Here is a 27,614-nt window from a genome sequence, read left to right as displayed (position 1 = left end):
TCCACGCAAAAACCCCAAGATACCAAGTTTGAATGAAATCACAATAATATCAAACCTCAATCGTGATTATAAATATTCATGATTTCTAATCGAAAATTCTTTATATCGGACCTCACAAACCGTACCGCTTGTTCATCAAATCTGAAAATAAATCACAAATTTCTTCATCTGATTATATGAAGCAAAGTTCATTACTTTTGAAATTAATATTCATCATCGTTGTGAATTATTTCATTTGAAATAATTTAATTTCAACCCAGTAAACCATGCGCTTTATTATAAAGCCATACATAAATAAAAATCTAGTAGGTGGTAGAAAAACTGGCCTCATTTCCATAATCATTAATAATGAATCAGATTTTCTGTAGGAACTATTTAAACAGAATACCTTTTCACCTGAAATGATTTTATTTTATAAATATATAATATCCTTCCGTTAATCAACTAAACCAACCGCCACTGTTTTATGGTCCAACGTACTTCAAATGTAAACAAACTCCCCATAACCCCTCATTACCCGCCATCACCCTCGACAATAATACACAGAAAAGGATAGTACGATACCCATTTCAAAATAAATGTATTTATTGTATTGGTATAGGCATGGCAACTCTATGTCTTATTATTACTCTGAGATCATTCTGAGAAAAATCTACTATCTTTGTCTATTTATGACACTTGTCATTGAAATAGGGTTGCCAATCACTCAACACAGAATACCTTCTCTTTGTCAAGTCCACATGGGTGGGGCAAATCTCAAAATACAGAATGACATCCGGCTAATGATTTTCGTTCATACTATTGGCAGTATTGGCGTGTTCACAAATCCTCAAATCTGAAATGTACGTAGTTTCCGGTCGTGTAAATCTTTTTCTTTCATGTCTTTAATTCCTAATTTCTGTTTTTTTAATTGTGTTCAGTGAGTAAAAACCATTATATTATAATTTTATTAAGCTAATAAAAATCTGTGGTATTTCATGGAGTAATATCCTCTAACTATAATGGTATAGGGTAACAGAATAATCGTAGGCACTGTATTCGCCGGTAGTTTGCAAACATGGAAATGAAAGGCGTCAAGAGTACTCATGTTTATTTGAGTTTGAAATACATTTTTTGACATATTTGGGTAATGTTTTTCCTTTCGATATCGTTTCAGTTTACTAAGGAAATGATACAAAACGATCGGATTGAATGAACATTCCAAAGTATAGGCAAATAAAGGATTGATCTCAACAATGGCGGCTGTTTCATAATTAACTTGTACTGATTCATGCGGGGGAAACTTACTTTTTCGAAAGTTGTGTTTTTTTGTAGATGGGGAACACTCACCTGGACTAATTGATCATTCAAGCTGAGAAAAAAAAAATTCATTATGGGTATCAGTGATTTGCAAACTTTTTTGGAAAGCCCCACTTTGGAAGGAGGAGCTGTTTCTGTTGATCTTTTGAAGATAGCCAGAAATGTTACTCAAAGACAACAGCCCCACAACGCCAACCGTAAAATTAGACCCATAGGAAATAAGTTGAAACTAATTATAGATGCGGAAAATTGTTTAGATAGGTTGTATGGTGGATATTTCTCAGGTAAGTTTCAATTTTGTCACGCTGGATAGAATTATTGGTGGGTACTACTCATTTTCAATGGCTCGCGCTAGTTTTTGAAAAAGAAAATTATTAGACTTGTCTGCCAATCACAAATCTGAAATCTAAACTTGGCATTCCTGTCAACTTTTGGAAAGGTGGTCTCTCAAAAAAGTATTTCATAGTAGAAACAAATAAAAATAATGCCTATTTATGATGAAAATTTGCTGACCTTGATTCCCTTGGCACTTCTTTCATACAAAATATTTAATTTCCTCAATTACCTAGATATTTTCAGCATGATGAAAATTGTTGACCTTTATTCCCTTGGGGCACTTCTTTCATACAAAACATTTAATTTCCTCAATTATATTGTTATAAACAATCAATCGACAGTTCTTTATTGTCTGAAGAATAACAATTCTCGTCGACAAAGTCAGTGAAGCATATAAGGTTCATACATGCTAGTCCTTGTCTGTCTCAATTTCAATCTTGATTAAAAAAATTCAGTGTGTATGTTCACATAAAAACATTTGTACATTTATATCCTTGTCTAATGGCTGTTTCACGAAATTAACTTTATCTTTTACTTTGAAAAAGTAAAAAATGAAAATGAATTGCAGCATTCATAAAAATAGTGGAGTATGAGGATGAATGCTCCTATTTATTTACATTGCAACAACTTGAAGTATAACATAAATAAAAAGTAAGAATTTGATTCATGAAACTGCCTCCAGTCTTTGCACTTGATTTTAGACCTTGTAAGTTCCCAAATTACAACTTTTAGAATTCTCAACTCAATTAATCTAATAGAATAGTCTTCAATTACAAATACAATTCCAAAATGAACGTTCGGAGTACCAACTGAATAGGAAACAGTGTTTTTTTGTATATTTCAACATTTTTGTAAAGAGTTCATTTTGAAATTGATTACTTCCTTCCTTTTTTTGAAAGATTTCTACACTTTTTTGTTGAAAGATAGAATAATTTTTGAAATAAATGCAAGCCTTTCATCTGAATAATTTTCAAAAACTAGGGCAAGCCTTTAAAATTTCCTCCTATTCTTGTCCCCTACTCATTTTGAAATTTTAGACTGGGCATGCGGTGGCCAGTGGAATCGGATGGTACAGTTTCTTTCCCTTCTGACTACTGCCATAGAACATGGGAGTATCGAATTGGCAGTCGTGTTCAACGGTACAATAGAGCAGTGTCGCATGAACGAATGGATAGCGGAACAAGCAAACATTCGTCAGCGAGTCGGGATGGTTCTGAAACATATCAATACAAAAGCTACACCGCCTCCCAAAATTTGGTGGACGGCCCCAACCTGCCTCAACTCTGCTCTTCGCATGGCTCTTAGACATTTGGGAGTCACAGTGGTGAGTTTGAAAGGTTTATCTATTTTTTTCAAGGAAATGTCTGGTAGGTGACCCATAGATAGATTAGGTAAATTTTTTGCTTTCTGAATGACTAGTTTATTCTGAATGACTAGTTTATTCAGAATGCTGATCAAAATACCTATAATTGTTTAAATTATTTCAAGATCTTACAAATGAGAAATACTACAATACTTACATACAGAGAAATGTCAAATATAGCATTATAAACATTTACAATGAATTTCCATTCACTCTAAGAAATCTTCCAATGTTAACAATGAAATGTCATATGAATTTTATTTATATATGCCCGATTTTATATATTTTTTTGTCTTAAAATACTTGTGTGATAATATTGATTATGTATGTAAAGCTTTGATTTGTTATTTAGTTGTTATTTATTACTGACATGTTCCACACTCCTTGGAGTTTATATATGTACATTGTATGTAACCGGAGCAAATAAAGATCTTTTAGTTTCACTTGATTATAAGAAACCATTTGATACTATGAACCATGCTTTACTATGTGTAAAACTTTGTTATTACGGATTCGATGAGAAAAGTCAATCTTTTTTCAAATCTTTCCTCAGTAATAACTCAATAATAACTCACTTCAGAACTGAACGTAATACATGGGACACCTCAGGGCTCTTTACTTGCACCTCTCCTATTTATTATTTACACTTCTGAATTTTGCAAAATACTGAAGAATTTTCAAATGCATACCAATGCTGATGATATCAATCTAATTTTTTCTGTGAAAATTGATAACTTTTTATCCGTTGAACACTTTTTGAATAATATATAGATGACCTATTGAAACTAACAAGAAATCACTGTTTGAACATCAACCCAAATAAATCATCAGACATAATTTTTGGTAATAAGAGGGACCGGAGTAGGGCCGTAGATAATTCCTCAATTTTTATCAATTATCACAAATTGGAATATAGTGATGAAATAAAATGCTTGGGGTTGACATTAGATTGCAATCTGAGATTCATTAGCCATATTACCTCTTTGATTCCGAGAGCATATGGTTTACTAAAACATCTATACCCACACAGACACTACTTGACGAAACATCTGAAAATTCAACTATGTGATACACTTATTTTATCAATTTTCAACTACGGTGATATTGTTTATGGCTTGTGTCTTGATCAAGAAACTTCTTCCAGGATACAAAAAGTTCAGAATGCCTGTGTCCGATTAATATTTTTTGCTGAAACGAAGAGATCATTTAACAAAATTTTTAAACAATCTTGGGTGGCTGAAAATGTTAAATAGAAGGAAACATCACCTTGTATGCTTTGTTCATAAGTTATTGAGGTTACCTCTACTCCAAAATTACTCCACGTCACCAGTACCACTCTAGAAACCTTCGTAACATCAATATGCTTACCCTCCCGTGTCACTCTCTATCTTTTCCCAAAATGGATTTGAGGATGTAACAGTTTTTGAAAATTTAGTTTAAGTTTCAACTGCCCCTTTGACTGCTTCTTCATCATATATTGCGATCATTGCAATATATCAATAAATACATGTCCGATGAACTCTTCTCATCATATATAACCAAATATAAGCGTATTTACAGATCTATCATTGAATCTGCTAAAGAAAAGTTCTATCGGAATAAAATTGACAAGGCAAAAAATAAAACTCGGGAAAACTGGTCCATTATAAATAACTTAAGAGGTAAAGCTGCAAAACTCCCCAAACAACCAATAATAAACACAAACATACTCAATAACTTCTTTTGCACTATAGCTGAAAAATTAACCTCAAATATACAAGCGCAAATGGATCCACTAGACTACTTAGAAGGCATGTTCATTCCTGATAGCTTTTATTTATTCAACACAGATATTGATGAGCTCAAAAACACTTTTAAGGAAATCAAAAACAAAAATTCTTCTGGTATCGACGAAATATCTGTAAGAATATTAGAAAATCTACCAGACGAAGCATTACATACTCTAGCAGAAGAAATAGATAAATCCTTTGCTAGTGGTGTTTTTCCGCCATGTTTGAAAACCGCCATTATAGTGCCAATCCATAAAGGAGGAGAGCTGGAGACTCCTTCAAATTTCAGACCAATAGCTTTACTATCTACCATTTCAAAAGTTATAGAAAAAATTGTAAAAAAGAGATTATTGGCATTCTTTAACCAACATAACATATTATCCACAGTACAATTCGGTTTTCAAACTTCTAAACGCACAAGTGATGCAATTTTCAACTTTTTAAATGAACTGTATGTTGGCCTAAACGATGGAAGAGCTATTGGAGCAGTATTCTGCGATTTTTCAAAAGCATTCGACTGTGTTAATCACAGAGTACTGCTCAAATAATTATATTGCTATGGATTCAGAGGAGTGACCGTCGATTGGTTTGCAAGCTACCTTTCGAACCGAAATCAGATTGTCAAATTGCCGAATTGTTCCTCTGATATCTCAAAAATAAACTGGTGAGTTCCCCAAGGATCCGTTCTTGATTCAATTCTTTTCCTTATTTACATTAATGACCTTAGTAAGATTGATATACATGGAACCTTTACCATGTTTGCAGACGATACCACCATACTATGGCATGGAAGTGATATAGAAATTCTGAAAGAGCGTATCTTTCTAGACTTACAGAAAGTTGAAACCTGGTGTGACTCAAACTATCTTTGCTTCAACGGAAATAAAACCAAAATCCTGACATTCAAGTTCAATTATGAAAATCTGACCTTGAATGAACAAATCATAAATAACAATACCAGCATAAAATTCTTAGGTATATACATTGATGATAAATTACGATTTGATGACCATGTAAAGACCATAAACAAAAACCTAGCCTCGGGCTGCTATGCAAGCAGAGTTACCACTATGGAACTCAGCAGGCAGAATGACTTACTTTTCTCTCATTGAATCACACTTAATGTATGGCATTTCGTTCTGGGGTTTTTGCTGTTATCAGCTAATGAGCTCAGTATTTGTCTTACAAAAAAGAGCTCTCAGATATTTATCAAAAGCTAAGTCCAGGGATCACTGTAAACCACTTTTTATAAAACATGGAATTCTGACCCTATACCGTATTTTTATCCTTGAGACAGTATGCTTGATGCATAAGAAAAAATCCAATATGACAATTGTAAGACCATATAATACTCGTCAAAAAGACGACTTACCCCTACCGCTACCAAAAACGACATTAACCAAACACTCTCTCATATTTGAGAGTAAAAAACTTTTCAATCATCCGCCGAGGCAAGTAAAAAATATATCATGCCCGAGAATCTTTCGGAAAACCGTCAAAAGCATATTTTTAACTAAAGGATACTACAGCCTGCAGGAGTATTATAGTGACAGTATCTTGGGCTAACTGTACCTTTTTGCATTTTATCTATAAAATTAAATTATCTGTATTCTATATTTATGTGTGAATTCATCGAGAGATGAAAAAAATTTTATATGTTTTTACTTATATATTATTTTTATGTTTTGTTCTTTTTACAACTAGACTAAAGATATATGTATTATCTATTGTTTATATCTGCAAATTTTAACCATTTTATATAAATCACTGACAAATTAATAGGCATATACTATTGTATTGTACATGTAAACCATGCTTTGTCAACAAGAGTCTTTCCTCTTAGACAATAAAGTAAATTGATTGAGTTCATTCTAAGTGTATCAGCTCAAAATTGTTGAAACTTTCGTGAGAAGTTTTAATAATTTAAGACAAGCATGAATTAATTGTGGTATGATTTGACCTCGAAATTATTCATGCTGAGATTCTTAGCATTTTGTTATTGAATCGAGTAATTATTCATTTGAGGTCAACATTATTTATCCAATTTCCGAAAAAATTCCAATTTAGATTATTTTCTCCATTACAGTAGTTTTTTTGACTTTTTTGTATTTTCACTTTCTACAATCGGATACATGGTAAAAAAGAGATTATTTAAATTTTAGCATATTTTTTACTTTAATTATTTTTGCCTAAATTAGTGGACTGGTATATATTTGATCCTGATTTGATCCTAAACTGATAAATAACTTAATCTATCATTTATGAAAGTTGATTGGACATTTTGATCTGCTGTTTATACTAATAGTATCCATTTCTTTTTTGGAAAAAACCTTTTTTGGCTTTCTGCTTTTCCATCTTGATACAAAAAAATGTGTGAATCTTCCAAAGAAAGGAAGAAAGCAATCAACAAAGATGGATTAGTAGAAAGCCAAAACCTTTCTCAAAAATTAATCTCTCTTAAAAATATACCTCTTTCAATTTGAATAAGAATTATTTTTTCTTGTCGAATATTTGAGAAAATCATATTTGCAGATGTGCACAATGGATGACCATCATCAAGAAGTTATAGCGTACTGCCGTGAATATGGGTTCCATGGATTATTAGCTGACGATGCTGAGTATGCAGTTTTTGATCCACCACGTTACTTTTCCTCAGAAAATCTCAAGCTAACATATAAGGTACGAATCGCATACTGAAGATGTACTAGTGCAATATGTTTCTTGTATTTTACTGAAAGTATTTTTTTAGGGCTCCATAGAAACCAAAGAGTACATGATCAGTGAGCTCACGAAGACTTTGAATTTAACTCAAGAACAAGTTTGTATTATGGCAGCTCTACTGGGAAATTTTTTACTTCCCAAAATTGAGCTTCAAGATTTGTATAAGAAGCTGGGGATGTCCAAAAATACAGCTGACAATGTGAGTTTATCCAATTGAACAGTAGTTACACTTTATTTTTTCTTCAAGACTTTGTGTCAATTTTATTAGGCAAAAAACGAATTTGGTTGTTTCCAGTCCATTTGGTAGTTGTCAAACTATGCTAATTTTGCGTTGAGCACATTGAATGTATTAATAGATAATTACTCTCAATGCCATCGGCATCTTTGCCGAATAATTTCTGAAAAACCATCATTGAAATTTCATTTTGATGTAAAATGACTTTGTTGTGAATATCTTGATGAATGAATTCCTGCTTTTATGTGGTTTAGGTAACTAGATGCAAAAATGAAAGTCTGTCCATGTCATGATGATAATCATCTTTCGGGTCTGAGTTTTTCAACTGAAGACAATTTCCCAGCGTTCTGAGTCAGTCGAAACGCACTTTTTTGTAAACCGTCGACTCGTCAGTGATTAAACAAGTTTTTTTGTGATGATTTTCAGAGCACGGAGAGCAATATAAAAAAACTGGCTGATTATGTTCGTACACTGCCTCTGCCTTCCAATATGGATAGCTTGGTCTTGACCGTTTTTGGTTCTTTGGAAGACAAAAGGGCTAACAAATTCAGACAGTCCATTCAGTACTACTTGAATGGAACTGCGAATGGATTTTTGAAGTATTGTACTCCGCCTGGTGAGTAAGATACTATTTATTTTGCCTCAACTAATGCAGATAGATCATTAAGCAATGTTAAATGTGATCATTTGCAGTTTTGTCACATGTGAAGATCATTCATTGACATTTTCTTATTTTAGTTAAATCGAAACCAAAGAAGAATCCTCCTGCGACCACCCATAATAATAATTCCGTTAATAATGCAACTAGAAGCGAAGAGCATGACCTGGATACTTCAGGCTTCGCCTCAGAAACGACAGAGCAAGAGGTTTTTATTGCATTTTCACGTTTTTCAACAATACTCATTTATTTTTTACATTTTACAGCGAGAAACTTTGCAAATTTACAAAGAGGCAACAGCTCATTCAGTTATTACAGACTTCGAAGGTTTGGACGTGAATTTATTGAACAATATGAGTAACCACAATGGTACGAATAAAGGAAACTGTCTTCTCTTCGTGTCTTGTAATTTTCTGTTTTGCAGACGATTCTCCTGTTTCATCGGATTCTTCGAGGTTAAACGGAATTTCAAATGGGTCAGTATCTTCTGCCAAGAGCGCAGCCGGACCTTCATCGGGAAATAAGGTTAACAATCTGGCTAGCACCAGTGATTCAAGCAACAGTATTCCTTCTACTCCCAAACTGCCCAAAGCTCAAAAAGGAAAGAAAGCCCCAGGTATATTCCAATTGATAATTTTTCTGTGGTTCAGTAAATACAATGGGGAATGTTCCTCCTGACGAAAATCAAGTAGTTTTTATAAAACAGCTCTAAAACAACGCATTTTAAACTTATCATTTCAACTTTTTTCTTTAAAAATTTATGCAAATAATGAAATTTGTTTTAAATGAACAAATATGATATGTATTATGTCTTTGTTACCTATAGCTGTAATTTGTATAATTCCATTCATCTAATGTTCGTTATATATTTCAAATAATTATGTAATTTATCTTTCTACATGTTGCATTGAAATTTTTCGAATGTATAATGTTGCTGTTTTTGTAGTACTGTCTTTAAAAATATTTTATTGAACTTATGTTTGTCATACATTTAAGTCATTTCTAGATGTAACACATACCTTTTTTTTTATTTCTACCATTCTAGTTGATTTGTATATTATTAGGATATCCTATTTAAATAAAGATCTATCTATCTATCTAATAATGCATTCAACATTTAAAGGGATTCGTTTCTATTTCACCATTTGGCAACATCGGTTATAGCTAGTAAAGGACAAGGAATCTGTTACCTGTATGAGACAAACAAAGATGACATATTTCAGAGGCGTGCTGTTCTGTTTACTTATGTTCCGAGTTCCGAGACATTCTGTAACATATGACATTTTGTGCACCTAACTTATCTTTCTCTCTATAAATAAATAACAAAACTGTTGTTTATGTGGTTTGTGAAGGTGATATTGAACTATAATTTATATTTTGCCTCAATTGTTGATTTATAAAGATAATTTTTCTTTTTGAAGTAGAATATCTAGGTACGTATAAATTATTTCAACTTGATAGGCGCTGTTGCCAATATGTGAATTAGAAACAAATCCCTTTAAAAATTAAAACCCAACATTTGAAACATCAATTTGAATACTTTTCGAAGTGAATTTGAAAAACTCATGAATTAAACTCAACTTTATTTTGTTCTAACTTGCATATGCTGTAATAACCCAAATTGAGGAACATTCCCCATTGATCTGGTCAGAATAGCGGGTGTGGATATGGCGGCTTTGAGTTTGCGCGCGACTGAAAAATGACTCCCAATTCGCGGCCGTCCGCAATCTTATTTTTAATTTTACTAGTTCAGACTTTCTGATATTTATTCATTTATGTTTTAATTTGAAGCTTTTTACTCCTATTTATTATATGCAAGCGCTTTCGACAGCTGGTCTTGCTATCATCATCAAGACTCTACTCAAACTAGTTTGGCTAACTCTTTAAATAACCTTCAAATCTTTAATATACCAGTTTCCTGCTTTAAAATAATAATAATATTAATATATTTCAGAGAATGCTCTACATTTCATAATGAAAACATAAAATGAAACGTCACACAATTTTTACATTGAGGGTTAACTTATCTAGATATTCCTGAAGTGAATAAGGTTTTAACTTGATCAAAAGCTTTTTGACACTGGTTTTAAGTTTTTGTGGTATTTTTTTGAAAAACCTTATAGACGCATAGGATGGATGCCTCTCTGACACTGTCAATTGGTGAATCGGAAAAGATATATTCATATTGCGCTTAGGATAATTATGACTTGGCCTAGCTTCCAAAAATCTACTTTTATTTTTGAAAAGGTATACTACACTCTCATAGATATAGATCGCATATACTCTCTGCTTGTGTTGTTGTATTGTCTAGTGTTACTTGCCTGTAAGAATTATATTAGTTCATATTGTTATACATTTTAATTTTTTCTTGAATAATCTACTTGTTATCTCACTTCGGAATTGTATTATTCTTATAATTTACTTTTTTTTTATTTATTCATTTAAGTAGGACAATCCTAATTTACAAAAAATAAAATAGTTAACATACTTATTTTACACTAAATATAACTTATAATAAATGTAGGTATAAAGATATATAATAAATTTGAGTATAAATATACATATACACACACACATATATATATATATATATATATATATATATATATACATATATACATACCTATAAAGTTAAATACAGTATAGGATAATGGTGGAAGTTTTTTTTCAATTATAATACAAAATCAAATTTTGTTTGAATTCTGGTATACTTCTTGACTCTTTAACATATTGTGGTAAACTATTGTACTGAGTGATTCCTTTAAAAAATAAATTTTTTACACTATATGAGGTACTCTGCCTGTTTACATATAAATGATTCTGCCTCTAGTATTATATGTGTGGATTTGGTTTACAGTTATAATAAACTTACCCTTAATCCACTGTATTGCATCAAGTACTGCTTCTAATCCAGATTGCATCAAGTACTACATAGCACTGTACTACTTATATCTGAATTGGGCTTGCCCGTGTATATAAATAAATAAAATAAATATTTTTCTCGATGAACGTGGGGCATGATTTGCTTAGGTGCATGAAAAAACTGCGGTCTCAAGAGAAATTTTGTTTTTTTTTCACTTTGAGAGGAACGGCAATGTCATGATCCCTAAGTGAATATAAATATCTCAAAATGATACATAGTTATGTAATTATTCTAATTTTCGAATATTTCTGTAAATCTACCAAATTTACCTGTTGTAGAAAATCATTTAAATTACAGTACATGCAAATACAGTCACTCCCGTGGTATCGCCCGACGTTTTGAGAACCGCTTCTCTCCGTCATCAGAAGGGGTTGATGGCTCCTATCATCCTGCACGTGTTGAGTACCCAAGAAGTTCGCCTGCCATGTTTGATGGAAGACGAGGGTAACAGAGAGTTTCCTCGGATTCACGATATCTACCGAACTCTGAGGCAGAGGATTTATGCTGTTCTCTTTAATTTACATCACTTGCGTTATGTCCACTCCAAGAAGAAGGGTAAGAATTTTGTTTCAAACTACACAGTTGCCTCCAATATTGTATCATCATTGTTTCCATCATATTTTCACGTCTATTGTCGATACATTTCGTGTGTGGAAAAACAGTTGATAGCATGATGATTTAGCATATACTCTTATATCTTTTAGTCTTGAACAATCTTCCAACAAGTACCACATTTCATTTTCAGTTGTTTTTGTGGTGTGATTCGGAAGTATATAAACGTATCTGTGATGCAATAGAAATAGCAACAACAAAGTGCTACTTCTAAAGAAACACAGTTTACACAAACCGAAACAACAACTTTTCTTGTTATACTATAATTATTTCCAATGTATTTGTGATCCAGGTCAATTATTATAAAAATTGTAAAGTATAAGTAAAAATATAAATATTCAACATTTCGCGTTATTTTAAGGATTAAACATTTAATATAATATTTGGAATGAAATCATTTTTCCGGGCTTTAATAATAATAATTTGTATCTATTATTAATGTATTAATTTATTCCGTCAACTAACCTCAAATTCTACAAATGTACTCAAAGTAATATGTAAAAACCACTTTTATCACTTATCATCACAGTAAATCATCATTAAATCAATAAATATCAGTCACCACGATATATTATTTGAAAAAAATATATATTTATATATTTTTTATTCAGACTGATAACAAACACGCTTTGTAGGTTCACTTGAATAAATATCGTGAATACAGTTGCCAGTTCTCACGCAAGCATATGTAGAGTCTTTACTTTCACTCTGTTGGTAAGTTGTGAATGAAAACAGTTGCACCTCCCGGACGTAGCTTCTGTTTACTATGAACAGGAGGAGTCTGGTCAAATGCGCTCGACTGAAAGTAACGGCCATATAAATTGAAGAAGAAGAAGCTAACTTCAGGGTGTCGGTTTTTCGTGACGGCGTGCGCACGCATCGTAAAAATTTACTCATCATTTTTCTTTAACGCGCCAAAAGAAGTATAAATTCAGTAACTCTCAATATTCTTTTCTGGATAATGAATATATAATAATAATAAATCTCTTTATTGTTTACAACTAATAAGGTTCAATAGTTAATGAACAGTATGGACAAAAATATGAAATAGTTGGAAACAAAAGGCGAAGTTCAATTTTTATAATGATAAATCGTTATTAATTGCTCTTGCAGAGGTATTACTGCTGCTTCCGCAGAATATTATACCAAATTTTAGTGAAGATTCAAAATTCCTAGAATATACAATTTATAGTGATTTTTCATTGAGGAAGGAACTTATATAACTGATACTGTAACATATTTGATTCAATTTTTTTCCAAATTTGTAAAATGATTATACCAATGTAAGTGTTTGTTTACATATATACCAAGAAATGTTGTTGATATCCGAACTGCAAGTTCATTATTCGATACATGAATTGTACTTGTTGTTTCAATTCTGAAAAAATGCTGTTGATGTGATACATCGTGAAATGAATCTACTGTTCTTAAAAGAAAATGAAAAGCAGAGGTCCAATTTTTTAAATACTTTCAGAATCCGAGGGATTGTCCGAAAACGATCCTCAACCCGACATCGTCGTAAAGGAATGGATCTACAGTCGATCGAACCCGTACCAGTACCCCGAAGAGGTGAAAGCGGAACCCCTACCTTGGGCAGTACCGACTTTGCAACGCCTCTGGTTCGGACCGTCCGTCGACGACAAGAGACGCAGGATGCGCGCCTTGTTGTCTTGCCTCAATTCCGATACTCCTCTTATATTGAATACGGCTTATGTGCCTCAACACATGCTCGTGATGGCTTGCGTCCTGAGGTACATAATGTCGCAGGAGAGGCCGATAATGAGGAGGCACGAACTCGACGCGTTCCTGTGCCACGCTTTCAACCCTAACCTCATGAATCCGCAGTATTTGCAGGACTTGACGGTGAGAGATGTTTTTTCAGAACCTTTGTATATATTTTTCTATTTACAATTATTTGAAATTGATCCCATTAAGTGGTATAAAGTAGTTCTATGGTTTATATCATTATGATGGTGTGGAATATATTAGATGAATATGTTTATGGTTATTCGTGGTAGTAATATAGTTTATTAATTCTACTGCCAGAGTATAGGGAAACATTTCTACCGTTGTGAATTTGTGAGAGTAATGTTTTTAGTGTGCTTATTATAAACATGAGAAACTAATGAATAGGTGAAAAAGTTACTTTCATTGAAAACAGCAGACTTGTCTTTGTTTCACCATCTGGCTTATTTTCAATATGACATATCTTATATCATATACATGATATAAGACATGTCATAAATAAAAATATGAAAATTATATAAAACAATAATAACGGTCCACAGTATAACATAGATCGGACACTTGAAACAGGTACTTTAACTATATTCTCTTTAACTGGTTCTCTAGTTATTTACAAGAGAAGTCACAGTGTACTAAAGTAAACAACTACATTTCAACAAAAAAAGCCATCCATACTGGTGTTCCACAAGGTAGTGTATTAGGTCCGTTACTGTTTATTTTATATCTAAATGACATCAATCATATTCAGGACTGTGAATTTATAAACCTCTTTGCAGATGACACTTTGCTGACAGCAAGCGATATCAGCTTAACGAATGCTGTCAAACAAATTAATAATATGCTCATTATAATATCCGAATTCCTCAATATCAATAAAATGAAACTCAATATAAACAAAACCAAATCAATGATCATAACCACTCAATATAAATATAATCTAATCGACAAAAAATCCATAAACATACAAATATATAGTGAAACAATTGAATTGGTTGAGGAATTCAAATACCTCGGATTCATGATAGACAAAACTCTGAGTTTAAAAAAAACATTTTAATTACATTCATAACAAAATTATTAAAAAAATATTCTTCTTTACAAAAATTAGTAACACGTTGACATTTGAAACATCACCAACAGTATATAATACGGTAATTCGACCTCATTTTGATTACTGTCCAACATTTCTCAACCTTTTTGATGCAAACTCTATATCCTCTTTGCGAGAACTAGAAAATAGATGTATGCGTATACTCCTAAAATGTAATAGATACACCCCGATAATGACCATGCTTCAGGTTTTTGATTGGCTATCTGTAAAAGACAGGCTTTCCTATTTTTCCATGATATTTATTTTCAAAATTATTACTGGAAAATTTCCTACCTATTTCAACCAGTTCATAACTTATCAACCTTTTTGATGCAAACTCTATATCCTCTTTGCGAGAACTAGAAAATAGATGTATGCGTATACTCCTAAAATGTAATAGATACACCCCGATAATGACCATGCTTCAGGTTTTTGATTGGCTATCTGTAAAAGACAGGCTTTCCTATTTTTCCATGATATTTATTTTTAAAATTATTACTGGAAAATTTCCTACCTATTTCAACCAGTTCATAACTTATCAAAATGAAATCCATTATTACCCTACACGAGGGAATGAGAACTTATATGTTACCCTTTTCCACAAGGGTCTCTTGGACTACAATAAACTTCCCAATGATATTAAATGTAGTGACTCCATTTTAATTTTTAAAAACCGTCTAACTAAATATCTGAAAGAAAAATATGTTTGAGTTTAACATATCTTCCACATTTATATCAGCTTTTCAGTTCATTGGTCTATCGGGAGTTGTACACTCCTCTGATTTTATTTATTTTTATTATTCTTATTATACTTTTGCTTGTATTTTCAAAATGTGATTGTTATAACAGTATTATGTATATTAGGATTCCTATATTAATAAATGCTCTCTTCATATACATATATAAAAAATAACACAAACACACATACACACATATATGTATACACAGACATAAATATACATAAAGTAAATTTATCTTTAACTAGGATGAAAAAAATGCAGTGAAAGCAATAATCATGATAACAGTGTATCCCGTTCTAAGAATTCTTCTACGCTATAATATCCCTTATCAGTTAATAGCTCCTTTATTTGTTTTTTAAATGGTATAATATGCAAATCTTTAATATCTTGAAGCAACGTATTAAATAATGTTATGCCATTTCATGCAAGTGATTCCTTGAATGTCGATGTTTGATGTTTTGAGATAGTTGATAAATGTCTATTTCGTGTTGCATAGTTATGAACTATTGATTCATCTCTCAGATTGGGTACGTTATTTTTCACATGGAGCAGAGCTTTATATATATAGATACAAGGTAACGTTAGCATCTTGTTCTTGCAGAAAGCAGGTCTACAGCTATCCCTGGGTGCAATATTAAAGATAGTTCTATTTATTTTTTTTTGAACAATAAAAACACGTTTTACCGCTACAGAAGAACCCCACATTAATACATTTTGAGCCATATGTGAGTACGCCAATGAATAGTAAACAGTCCTGATACCATCTAAACTAAGCACGTCTTTGATCTGTCGTATTGCAAATAACGCTTGATTCAATTTTTTGCAGACATAATCATATGGGGCTCCCAAGACAAGGTTTTATCTATAAACATACCAAAGAGTTTGACTGTTTCCGAGAGTTGGATGCTGTTGAGTTTCACTGTTTTCCTTAACGCGAAGCTTAAATGTACTGTTTTACTTTCTTTTAGTTTTAGTTGATTTCTATCACACCAAGAAATCATGTCATCCATGACTGAATTAATGTTGTTTTCTAGCTCCTCCACAGTATTTCCGGAAACTGTTATGGTAGTGTCATCTGCGAATAGGATAATGAAACCTTGTTTTATATACTTCGGAAGATCATTTATATAGATAGAGAAAAACAGTGGGCCTAAAATGGACCCCTGTGGTACCCCAAGGATAATATCTTGAATACCAGATACTGCATTATTTACAGTCACTACCATTTTTCTATCTTCCATAAAAGATTTTATCCATTCCAGAAGGAACCCTCTAGTGCCAATGTTATATAACTTACTAACCATTATGTCACTATTTACTGAATCAAACGCCTTAGCCAAGTCAAATAATATTGAAACTACGTACTTCCGCTTATCAATTTTATTGTAAATAAACTCGAATTTTCTAGCAATAGCAGTCTCAACTGATCTAGCTTTTCTAAAACCATGTTGATGATCGGTTAGAATCTTGTATTTTTCGAGAAACGCAATAATTCTATTTGCTACTATTTTTTCAATAACTTTAGATGGAATACTCAGTAATGATATTTGGCGATAGTTATATATATCTTTATGTAAACCCTTTTTATGAATAGGAATAACTTTGGCTGTTTTGATCAATATCAATATTCTGTTAAGTTGAATTGGTCTATTTTTTCATCATATCCATTTTGTAATTTTTTTTTCACTTTATTTTTATCACTTACGAAATATATATATTTTATTTTCCAGTTGAATGTTGTAACTAGTCGAGGCGTGCAATTGGCTGCTCTCTTCATGAAGGGCGTGGACATGGCTCTGTTGGCCAACGATGCCTGCGGAGCTCCGTTACCGTGGCTCATGTGTTGCCCTTGGTTGTATTTTGATGGGAAACTATTCCATTATACTCTAACGAGGTCCTCCCACGCCAAAAACATTCTTGAGGTTTGCGAGAATTACATCGAGAGAGTCGTCAAAGTGGAGAGGATGAGAAAGGCCATATTGGAAGGGTTGGACGTGAAGTTCGCCAAGGTACCTTTACCGCCTTTCGCTGGAGGTGAGTTTTTGCATTAACTTTGCTTTCACAACTAAAAATCATCAAACATTTCGGCTAGTAGGTTTTTTCATTATACAGAGTTCCTAACAGGTTAGGTAGAATAGTAGAATCAATCTAAAATAAGTACTGTACTTCATCTCCTGAAGACGTCAACTTGGTTTAAGTTTTGGTATTTAGAACAGTACTTGTTTTTGTAAAAAAATGTGGAATTACAAAATAATGTTGTTTATTGTTTGTTTTGAGCAAGTTTCTCAACATATCCTTGACACAACAGGGTGGCATCTTCAATAGTACGATAATTGGTTTTTCTTCTCGAGATCCTCTTATCTGAAAAAAAAAACAGTGATTGAAGCCTCACTTTATTATTATGATGATATTGTTGTCCCAGTTGAAAAATTTGTGGCACACTTATTGATTAATTTCTGTATTTAAGATATCTTATGAAAACATGCTTTTAACTAACAGGCAAATGACAGAAGTTGAACTTCAAATTGAATGATTAAAGACTTCTCTAGATCTGCAAAACAAACTACTTGGAAACTATTCACAACTGGACAAATTGTAATTAGTGGCTGTTCAAGTATTACATAAGCATTATAGGATGGCGAGGGGACTTTGCTTTTCTATTTTTTTTTAGACATAGGGAGCGGGGTGTCTAGATGGTGATTACGTCCGTAGTAGTTATTTACTTTTTTCAGATATGGCAACCCACACATTGTCTATGTTTGAAAACGAAACGCATTTTTGGGATTCCTACAAATAATGTTAAAGTCACTTATCTAAATTTCTTCCGTCAATCTATTGTTTCGTTTTGACACGATTGACGATTTGAAGTATTATAAGCAAAGCAAAGCACGTTAATTTTTATGTTACCGTTAATCCACTTTCGCCAAAGTTGAATTGTACAATCAAGATGTCGTTTCAAATAGACAAATCCAAGTTATACCAAAATTGTTCAAAAGTTTTGAAAAATCTCGTAGAAATACGAAATTACACAATGTACAGAAGTAAGTTAACGTAAGTTCGACAAGGACTAACAATGTTTACGTAAGTGTAGGAGGGGGGTAAGATATTTGCTTGCTTTTGCTGACAATGGGGTTGGAGGGGTAAATAATTATAATAAATAAGCTTACGCAATACTTGATGGCCCCTCACAGTTAAACATTTTCTTTCAAAATTATCATGATTTCTGTGATGTAACAATTTCAACGATGAACAATAGTTACTGGATTTATTAGATATGATCTTCCAACAAGTACCTCTGTACATTTTTATTTGTATCGGTGGTGTGATTTGGAAGTATATTAACGTATCTGTGATGCAAAAGAAATAGTATTATCTAATCGCCTGTTTTTTAAGAAACACAGATTACATACAAACATTTAGTCAATTCATATTTTTACAAAGTTTTTCGAATCATTCATTGTTTTGCTATAATGTTGTTACTAAATATGCAGTATGAGACTGAGTAGAGTTCATCATATTTTCGTGTTTTTATGTCCATATCTTTCTCTGTAATCATTTTTTTTTGTAAGTCTAGCAAAATATTTTTGTCGGCTTATCTTATTTTTAAGCAGCTGTCATGTCCACATAATCTTGTCTTTTTATTTTCTTTTGTATCAGTGACATTTCAATTTATTTCTTGTTTATACCAGGTCTGTTAAAAAAATATGGAAAATTTTCATTTTTATCAAAAAATATTTATTTATCAATTTCTATTTCGTTCCTTTCATAGTGGTTCCCCTCAGATATAATACACTTGTGCCAAAGTTTTTTCCAATCTCCAAAGCGGTTCTGATATACACTTTTTGATATGTCCTTTGGAAGATTCCCACATTTTTTGTATCAAGATGGAGAAGTAGAAGGCCAAAAACTTTCTTTCCCAAATAACTCTTTTCTCACCATTGTACTGTATATTAATATAGTATAAACTTGAGTTTCTTGATATGATTTAAACACCAGTCAACCAATGTCGATTTTTTACCTTTCTTTGAAGATACCGGTCTTTCGAGCCGGATTCATCAAAACTAGACTCTAATTTTGCTTGAATACAATTCCAGCACCCATGTTCCGTCAAAACCTGCCGCCTCCCCACTGCCTGCCCCCGATGAATATGTCATCGAATCGCGGCGGCTCATTGCGTGGACGACCGATTCCGTCCAGAGGCGGTCAACTGCAAGTGGCTGGAGTTGTCGTAGGATCCTGGGGTGCAAACTACGGTTACCAGAACAGCATGAGGCAGAGTATGATGCCTGGCGGAGGTTTTCCGCCCAGCAACAGAGGACGCGGAGCGGGCGGTTACGGTCGCGGTAGGGGTCAGAATCGAAGGCCTGGAGGAGCCCCTACGTTCCCCGTTCATAACAACAAGAAAAATCAGGTAAGTGATTGTGGTTTGTAATTGACTCTTGTTTTACTGCGCTGCGGTTACGTTGATTGCAGTTTTTGTTCATGTCTTCAAAAGTTTAAAGTAGAATAGGGAGTCTTCAGTTGTTTTTTGCTAAAAATAACTAATTCAATCGATGATTGATTCTTCCTGGGAAGACCAGTTTAAACTGATCAGGTGCCTTTTAATTTCTATGTTACTCATTAGAAAACTTTTTATTTTTCTGTTGCTTGATTGGTTAATATAGTTTTCTATCAAGGTGGAATCTTCACAAATTAACAAATGATGTGACAAAATTCTCGTTTATTTTTATAACAAATAGAAAGTCAAAGTTGATAAAAGATCAAGTGGTATTCAATGAACAGTATATGAAATTTTTGCTCGATATTTATGAAGGTTGCCACTTCTCTAAAATCATAAAGCCTTCAGAAATTAATCAAAAGACTTGAAAATTGAATAAAAGATTGAGAAAACAGTGAATTTGCCATAAAAAATCACATTTGAATAAGATTTGCCTAAATAATGTATTAAAACTTGTCGGTAAAACTTTTAATGAAAAATTTGCTTTGATATATCACAACAAAAAATAATTTACAGGTACTCTAAAAGTTGGGAAACATCAAACATTTCTTTCATCTACCAAGCGATTTGTTTATTGATAGCTTTTCGATATATATATCAGGAAATAAGAAAAATTAGTATTATGATCGATAAGTTTTTTGTTCATCATTATTACACACTTGATAAGCTTTAAAAAAATTCATAGAATCAATTTATGTGACCGTTCTAAGACTTTTAGTGCACACGTGAAATATTTAGTCTAGAAAAATATGCAACTTGGGAAAAATTTTTTGAATTTTTCTCAAAATATCTCATATTTCATTTATAATTGTCCAGGATAACATGGGGACCCCTCCAAATAACATTTAAGCAATATTATTAAGTTTGACAAAAAGGAAAAGGCGTCAATTGTTTTTTCTTTTGTTTTAATATGACTTGCTTCAGCTCTAGAACTCGAATCTTCCAAATTGGTTTGTGTGAATGTTGAAGCAAAAATTGAAAGTTGCATAACAGGTGCAGTCTTTTTTGAGTTTCAATGAGCTGTGTAAATTGATGCATACAAATACTTCAGTAGATAAATGTATTTATGTAGTTTATAATATAGTGCTTTCATTTGCAGATGATTGAAAACTTTTACTTATTATTAAAACCTTATTGGATGCCCATAAGATTCAGTGTGACCTTGACAATCTATCAAACTTGCGCCCCTTAAATAGCATGGACTTGAATGCCACAAAGTGCCATGTCATGCGCTTTTATCAATACCAAGTACCATTTACCACTTTTGATTATACTTTAAATAGTCATGTCTTGGAGTCTGTTGATCAAATGAAAGACCTTGGGGTTGTTCTTCGAGCTTCAATCTACATATACCCACGGCTATCCATAAAGCCATGAAAATGCTAGGGTTTATCAAACGGCTAATCCACAAATTTATTGATCCAACTGCTATTGAAGCTCTTTATTGTTCACTGGTCCGTCCACACCTGGAGTATTGTTCCTTTGTCTGGTCCCCTCATTGTGTAACTTATATTTAGAACAGCGAAAATGTCCAACACAACTTCCTCGGATACATAGCATATAAATCGGGTGTTCATTTGTGCTGAACTACTAGAAAAAATTTATCTACACGTTCAAAACCGCTCAACTCAACAGCAACAAACATTTTATGTACCATTTTATAATTTGAACCACACATTCAAAAACTGTATTCCAAGAATCTTACGATTAGCTAATAGTAACGTTGATCTTGAGATGTTGAACATCTCTTTGCATCATTTTGAAACTCAATTACGGAATACTGTGCTTTAATGTTTTAGTGTATAGTTTAAGGTAGTATATGTGTTATATGTTTTATTGTCGCTTATTGTTTTTTGTCGTTTTATACTCTAAAATTATTCCCTTTTAAATTTTAAATTTACTCCTTTTAAGCTATTCTTAGTTGCAATTTCTAATTCTGTACCTTATTTGATTTTATTTGACTTATAATTTAACATTGTAATTTATATTTTAAATTGGCTTGCCTGTAAATGAATAAATGAAAAGCTATTGTATAGCAGAGTACATGTTGCGCTTTTGTGAAACTGTTTAGCGTGAAAATCTTGCAATGAAGTTTTTCTAGACTAAGTTATGGATTTTCATCGAGTAATGGCCGATTCCATTACGTGTACTTCATTTATTTTTCCTTTTAATATTAGGTTGTTTCAAAAGTTTTTTCCTTTTTGTTGAGTCTACTGTAATATTTCTTAGAATACTTATTCAATTTAACGAACTAAGCGCCATTTGAATAAGTGCACCTTTGCCAACGTTGCACACGTCATTTAATTTCGTCAGCATATAATTTATGTGCTCGGGATTCGACGAAGTCGACGTAGGCCGTTTTCCCTGGTCCTGATTGACGAAGGTTCTACCGGTGAGAAAGTTATCCAAGTGCATGGAGTGGTATTCCTTTGGGAAAGATCTGGGTAATATGATGGGTGAGGCAGAACTTGGACGCCAGTCACTAGCCATTATACTGTGGTAAATCATGCCCTAAAGAAAATAACGCCAGCCGCCGCTGGTAACCATAAACCAAACGTGACGTAGCTAAGAGCGCGCTAATGTACGATGATTCCCCGCCACTCTAGAAGCAACCAGAATAATGCTACCGATTTCAACGGAACTTCGGCGAAATTTCTACGGCATTCGATTACGATATTTAGAGACTAGCCACGAGAATATCGACACAGTCAAGTGGACGTTACAGTGCGGTACGCGAAGTGATTTAGTAAGGCGATAGACATTCAAATAGTGGTTGCAGTTAGCGGTGAATTGGTGCAGCGGTAGTGCGTCCGACTCACGACTGGAAGGTCGTGAGTTCGATCCCAACCTCGACCAGATATTTTTCTCGGGAGAATTTATCTAGTTGAAGTTGGGATGATTCTGCAACGTTACATGACTGACGGATTGTGAATAACCATGATGCTCTCCACGGGTGGCTCTGGGAGTTATTAACATTGCCTACCCAGGACATGAGGCTAATGACCAATGTAGTCGATGCTGATAACACCAAGAAAGAAAAAAAATAGTTGCAGTTTTAGTTGAAGTGTTTGTTGTATTGAAAGTGAAATAAAGTTGAGTTTGATTATTCAGTGTAGTCAATTATTGGTCAACCCACGGGTAAAAACGTAACATTTGGTGTCAGAAGTGGGATAAACTGTTTTATGGTGAAAGCAAGGAGTGTCAATTAAGACGAGATGTAATAGCTTAAGAAAATGTTCGAGCCTGACGTAGAATGAAAATCGCAGAAGAGAGGAAGATGAACGCAGAATACAGGAAGATAAACGCAAAAAAGAGGAAGAGCGATTACGCCAAAACGAAGATCGAGAATTACTACTAGATATTCTGGAAACAAAAGAGGGACTGGAACAAAAAATCGATGAGAAGTTTGATGGGGTTGAAAGGAAACTTGAAGAGGAGTTTGAAGATTCTCAAATCCTCGTCCTGGATTACTGTAGGTCGATCTCGGCGAGGCTCATCTTCGAGGCCAAAACATCCGGAACGAAATTTCAAAAACCAACGTCGAACAGTGCGTTTATTCAGACTATTATTGCCATATGTATGGTCAATTTTTCGGGCTGTTCTGGCAGTGCTTTGGTTCAATATGAATTAGAAGAGGAAAATTGACTGAAAATCGCTGAACTGCATTATATGAAAATTTGGAAAAAATGAACAGCTTCAATGTTTAGACTACAGAATTCTCTATCGATCAGTATATACTACTACACAGAAAAATAAATATTTATCGATATGTGGAGGTACAAAAACACATGAAATTGAAACTAAGAAAATTTTGGAAAAAACCTAATAAGTGTGCGGCTGGTGTTTTTTCAAATGCGTGTTTAATTTTATTGCGTTTGCCACTTTTTTTGTGAACGTTGTATCTTGAAGTTTCAATGAAATGAAATAACTATTATTATATTATTATTATTAATAATAATTAATAGTGATCAGATTTCTCAACAGTATGTGGCTATATCTATCTGAAGTTGAATGTATAAATAAGGAAATGAATAGTTGCTTGCCAAATCGTAACAGTACTTTTGCTCCATTTTATCTATGAATTATTTGTGTAACTATGTCAACAGATCACTTTACGTTTATTTATGCAAAAGTTCATATTCATTCTTTTTTGCAGGCAAATAAAAAGCGGAATAACAAATCAAAGAAGGGACAGCAGGGCGGCGTTTCTCTTACAGTGAGAACCGATAGCGGGTAGGTTATTTTTCAATCTCGCTCTAACTGAACTTGGGGCCTTTGGAAATTATATTGCAAAATTTCTATTTCATCGAGTTGTAGAATCCTTTTCTCTTTCAGCGATGTGCCGGTCAACGACGTGATCATATCAGAGGACGGCACCACAAGCTCAGGAGGGATGAAACAAGACTGTACCAAAAGTATCGAGCATAAAGGACAAGGGGATGCTCCGTGTAACGCTCAGGCTGCTACTGCTCCTCCCAGCGTCGTCGTCTCGTCCAATTAGATTTGGCGTTTTGGATCGAACGTTGCGCCATCTACCGGACACAAGTGCAACTCTTGAGTTTTACCACCTATTTTTTTTGTTTTGTTTTTGTTTTCGATGCGTAAGGGTAAGGCGGTGTTCGACAAACTTTTTGCGAGTATTTTCACGGACTTGAACGCTAGGTATGGACTCTTTTTAATTCGCGTTAGCTCGACAACGATAATCTTCGAGGGCAGTGTCGGCGATGCGGTGAGAGCGTTTTATCTGGAGGGTTCCGACGGGGTCGATCGAGTTGCCGTTTCGGGGGATTCCCGAGCTATTATTAGCTAGGATTTATTACGAGAGGTAACAAACATACTCTGGTTCAACCTTGGAGATGTACTGGGTGATCGGAGTTTTATGTGTTTTTCTGTAAGCGACTTTTTGTGAATTCAGTTATTTATTGCGGTTTGTTAAGTTGAAGTGGAATTTTGTTCGTCACAATTCAGTGCCACTTTTGAATGACAACTGACTTTATTTCAATGCTTGATGGGGTTATAAATAACCTCAAATCAATAATAAATTGGAGATTAAGCCATAACTTAATTCTTATTTTTTTTGGTGTTTCGCAAAATTAACCTGCACTGCTATTCCTTGAAAATCTATTTGTCAATTATCTCAAGAAATTTTCTTTTTGAAGAAACTAACCCTGGAAACCTTGTCAAAAATGTTATAGTATTATATAAATTGTAAACAATGTTGCTTAATATTTTTATTTTTTTTTGAGATTCTAAATAACACCTCTGTGGGAATTAGAATTGTGAATTCATCGTCATTATCCTCTCGATTATCTCAAGAAATTTTCTTTTTGAAGAAACTAACCTTCGAAACCTTGTTTGGTTTCTCGGGATGTCATATGAAAATGTATCAAGTCATTACCAGAATACTAACTTCCAGGATCATCTTGTACATCTTCAGGACTTGAAACATCTCTTTGAATATTTACTGTTGGCTATTTGTAGAATGCGGAATGTTTTGGGGTGAGACCTACATCTGAACTATTTCGGACTTGAAAGTTGGTAATATTTTTAACATAACCTCAAAATGAATGAATTTGACAGATCATGAACCTTGTTTCTCTTAAAACAGCAAAGCATTTTAAAGTGTGAATGAGGTTCTGATCTTTATGAACTTATTCATAGAGATTCTGAAAAACCGCCATTTCCTAGCCGGTTTTAGGGACACCAACTACATTTTTATGTGATTTGAATATACCTAAATCTACTCTCGCTCGTCAACTCGATCGGTTCGACTTCGGTTAAGTGAGTTGACACTGCTTCTGTGTTAAGACAGTCCGCGATGCTGACTGATTGTTTGAGAGCATATGTATATTTTTCTATGTTTGTTACAGCTGTTATAATTGTATATTGACTGAGAGAAAGCGCTTTGAGCGCCACTGTGATTATATTTATGGTATTTATATATATATATATATATATACGTTAGATCTGTTGATTGGACCAAAGCAGGCCGTGCTCGAAACTCTGTCCGTTTCGAAACGACCTGCATTGCGCTAGAAAGATGTGCCGATGGTTAAGGATGGTTCGTATAGTATATATATTCGATGACCTTTCGGTGTAAGATTTGAAAATTTTTCAATAAAACCGAATTTACGAGTCTTTTTGTAATCTCTGGGCCGAGCTTGGATGGGAACGGAAAGCGATTCTTCTGTGCATTTTCTCATGATTGTGAAGAAATAAGTGATTAGTATTATGGCGTCCAACGCGGGGCCATATTTATATCTTTATAATTCCTAATACTAAATGATAAGTTATTGACAGGTGGAGAGCTGTTTGTCATCGTCTTTGAGTGAATCGAGAAACGCTTTTGGGTTTTCTTTTAAGACTCGGCAACATTGAAATTTGACATAAATGCTGGACATTGATCCTGCAAGATACAACAGCTTGTATCACATTGCTAGTAATGAATTTGCCCAATATAAGGTATCTGCGATTTGCGCAGTTTACCTGCTCCCGTGAACTTTAAAATAATGAATTTTAAATGAACGTCACTAATCCAAGAGTTGAAGAAAATAGTAGATTTCTTGGACGAATTTCCCCAAGTTCAGAATTGCGCTGTTGCTCATAGGAGACAATATAGCTTTCGGATAACTGAACTGATGAAACACAAAGGTAATTTTTGCCGCTAAACTGAAAATCTCAACTCTGCGAATCGCTCAGATTCGCAATTTGTGAACACAATGTATTGTTTATCAATTTAAAAATGAAATGGAACATTTTTACCATTTTTATTAGCTGTTTATGCTTGTTCACTTTGTAGTTTACGGAATACATTCAATTTAGCTCACCAATATAGAATTTGTCTTAGAAATTTCTCCAGAACCGGATGGAATTCTAGAGGTTATTTGTAATATTTGTTGTATTGATTATGTTGTAAAATTATTGCTCCACATGTTCATGGTATTTTGTACATTCGCAATAATTCTTCTTGAAATACTTTGCTTTCAAGGTGGCTTTTTCTTTTTTTGCTAGTTTATAAGCGAATGTATTTTTTCGGGGGTTTATTTCCGTTTACCGTTTTTGATGCGAACCCTCGAGTTCTTTAAAAATAACATTTACGATATATAATAGTATAATCTAATGCTTAAACATATTTAGAAATATTTGGAAGCGTAGCATAAAAAGTTTTTCTTTTAATATTATTCTCTGTAACTGAGGTATTTAACATTGTAATTTCTGATATATAATATGTGTATATTGGCTCTGTGGGTGAAAGGGCATCCATAATTGAATATTTCAAAGGTATATTTTAGAAATAGTTTTCGTGGTTTTGGAAAACTTGGGACAATATTGCTCCTCTGAACATTTCTTGATTTGATGAAGATATTCTGAAAATTTTCTTGCTTATTGATACGCTGTTGTCTTGATGTTTATTCTGAAATCACTGTGAATCCATGTTCACTTTTTCTTGTATCCCAATTTTCGATGGAAAAAACAACCGTTCAACTGTTAGGCCGTTTTCATAATGGGCAAAATAAATAATTGAATTTTGTATATGTAAGCCGATAATACGCTGGAAAGGTAAAGAAAGTTATCTGTGCAGTTGAAAGAGTTTGTTTGATATATAATATACAATTGAACCATT

General features: G+C 33.3%; 1 protein-coding gene across 3 annotated transcripts; it reads left to right on the top strand.

Annotated features, from left to right (window-relative positions):
- The first annotated feature begins 710 nt into the window (after positions 1 to 710).
- On the top strand, positions 711 to 27,614 carry LOC111513615 (constitutive coactivator of PPAR-gamma-like protein 1 homolog). 3 transcript variants are annotated; one of them, XM_074173415.1, is made up of 16 exons: positions 795 to 919; positions 1,157 to 1,260; positions 1,315 to 1,583; positions 2,673 to 2,959; positions 7,300 to 7,446; positions 7,517 to 7,687; positions 8,150 to 8,339; positions 8,462 to 8,589; positions 8,648 to 8,750; positions 8,806 to 8,997; positions 11,602 to 11,859; positions 13,391 to 13,779; positions 17,223 to 17,526; positions 19,587 to 19,903; positions 24,147 to 24,223; positions 24,326 to 27,614. In XM_074173415.1, the coding sequence occupies exons 3-16, from the start codon at positions 1,373 to 1,375 to the stop codon at positions 24,489 to 24,491; spliced, it is 2,940 nt and encodes a 979-aa protein (XP_074029516.1). In that variant the 5' UTR covers positions 795 to 919; positions 1,157 to 1,260; positions 1,315 to 1,372; the 3' UTR covers positions 24,492 to 27,614. The 3 variants fall into 3 exon arrangements, with proteins under 3 accessions (XP_074029521.1, XP_074029508.1, XP_074029516.1); XM_074173420.1 differs by lacking the exon at positions 1,157 to 1,260 and having other exon boundaries at positions 711 to 842; XM_074173407.1 differs by lacking the exon at positions 1,157 to 1,260 and having other exon boundaries at positions 770 to 919.

The sequence above is a fragment of the Leptinotarsa decemlineata genome, unplaced genomic scaffold (genome assembly GCF_025532065.1).
Source record: "Leptinotarsa decemlineata unplaced genomic scaffold, Ldec_3_MD MMD2_P_RNA_scaffold_12, whole genome shotgun sequence".
Lineage (NCBI taxonomy): Eukaryota > Metazoa > Arthropoda > Insecta > Coleoptera > Chrysomelidae > Leptinotarsa > Leptinotarsa decemlineata.
This window is presented reverse-complemented; position numbering and strand designations above follow the sequence as displayed.

Excerpts from the sequence above, each read along its gene's own strand:
- LOC111513615 (XM_074173420.1), top strand. The coding sequence starts at position 1,373 with ATGGGTATCAGTGATTTGCAAACTTTTTTGGAAAGCCCCACTTTGGAA. Across the intron at positions 8,998-11,601 it reads AAAAGGAAAGAAAGCCCCAG|TACATGCAAATACAGTCACT; the intron begins GTATATTCCAAT and ends TTTAAATTACAG. Across the intron at positions 19,904-24,146 it reads ATAACAACAAGAAAAATCAG|GCAAATAAAAAGCGGAATAA; the intron begins GTAAGTGATTGT and ends TCTTTTTTGCAG.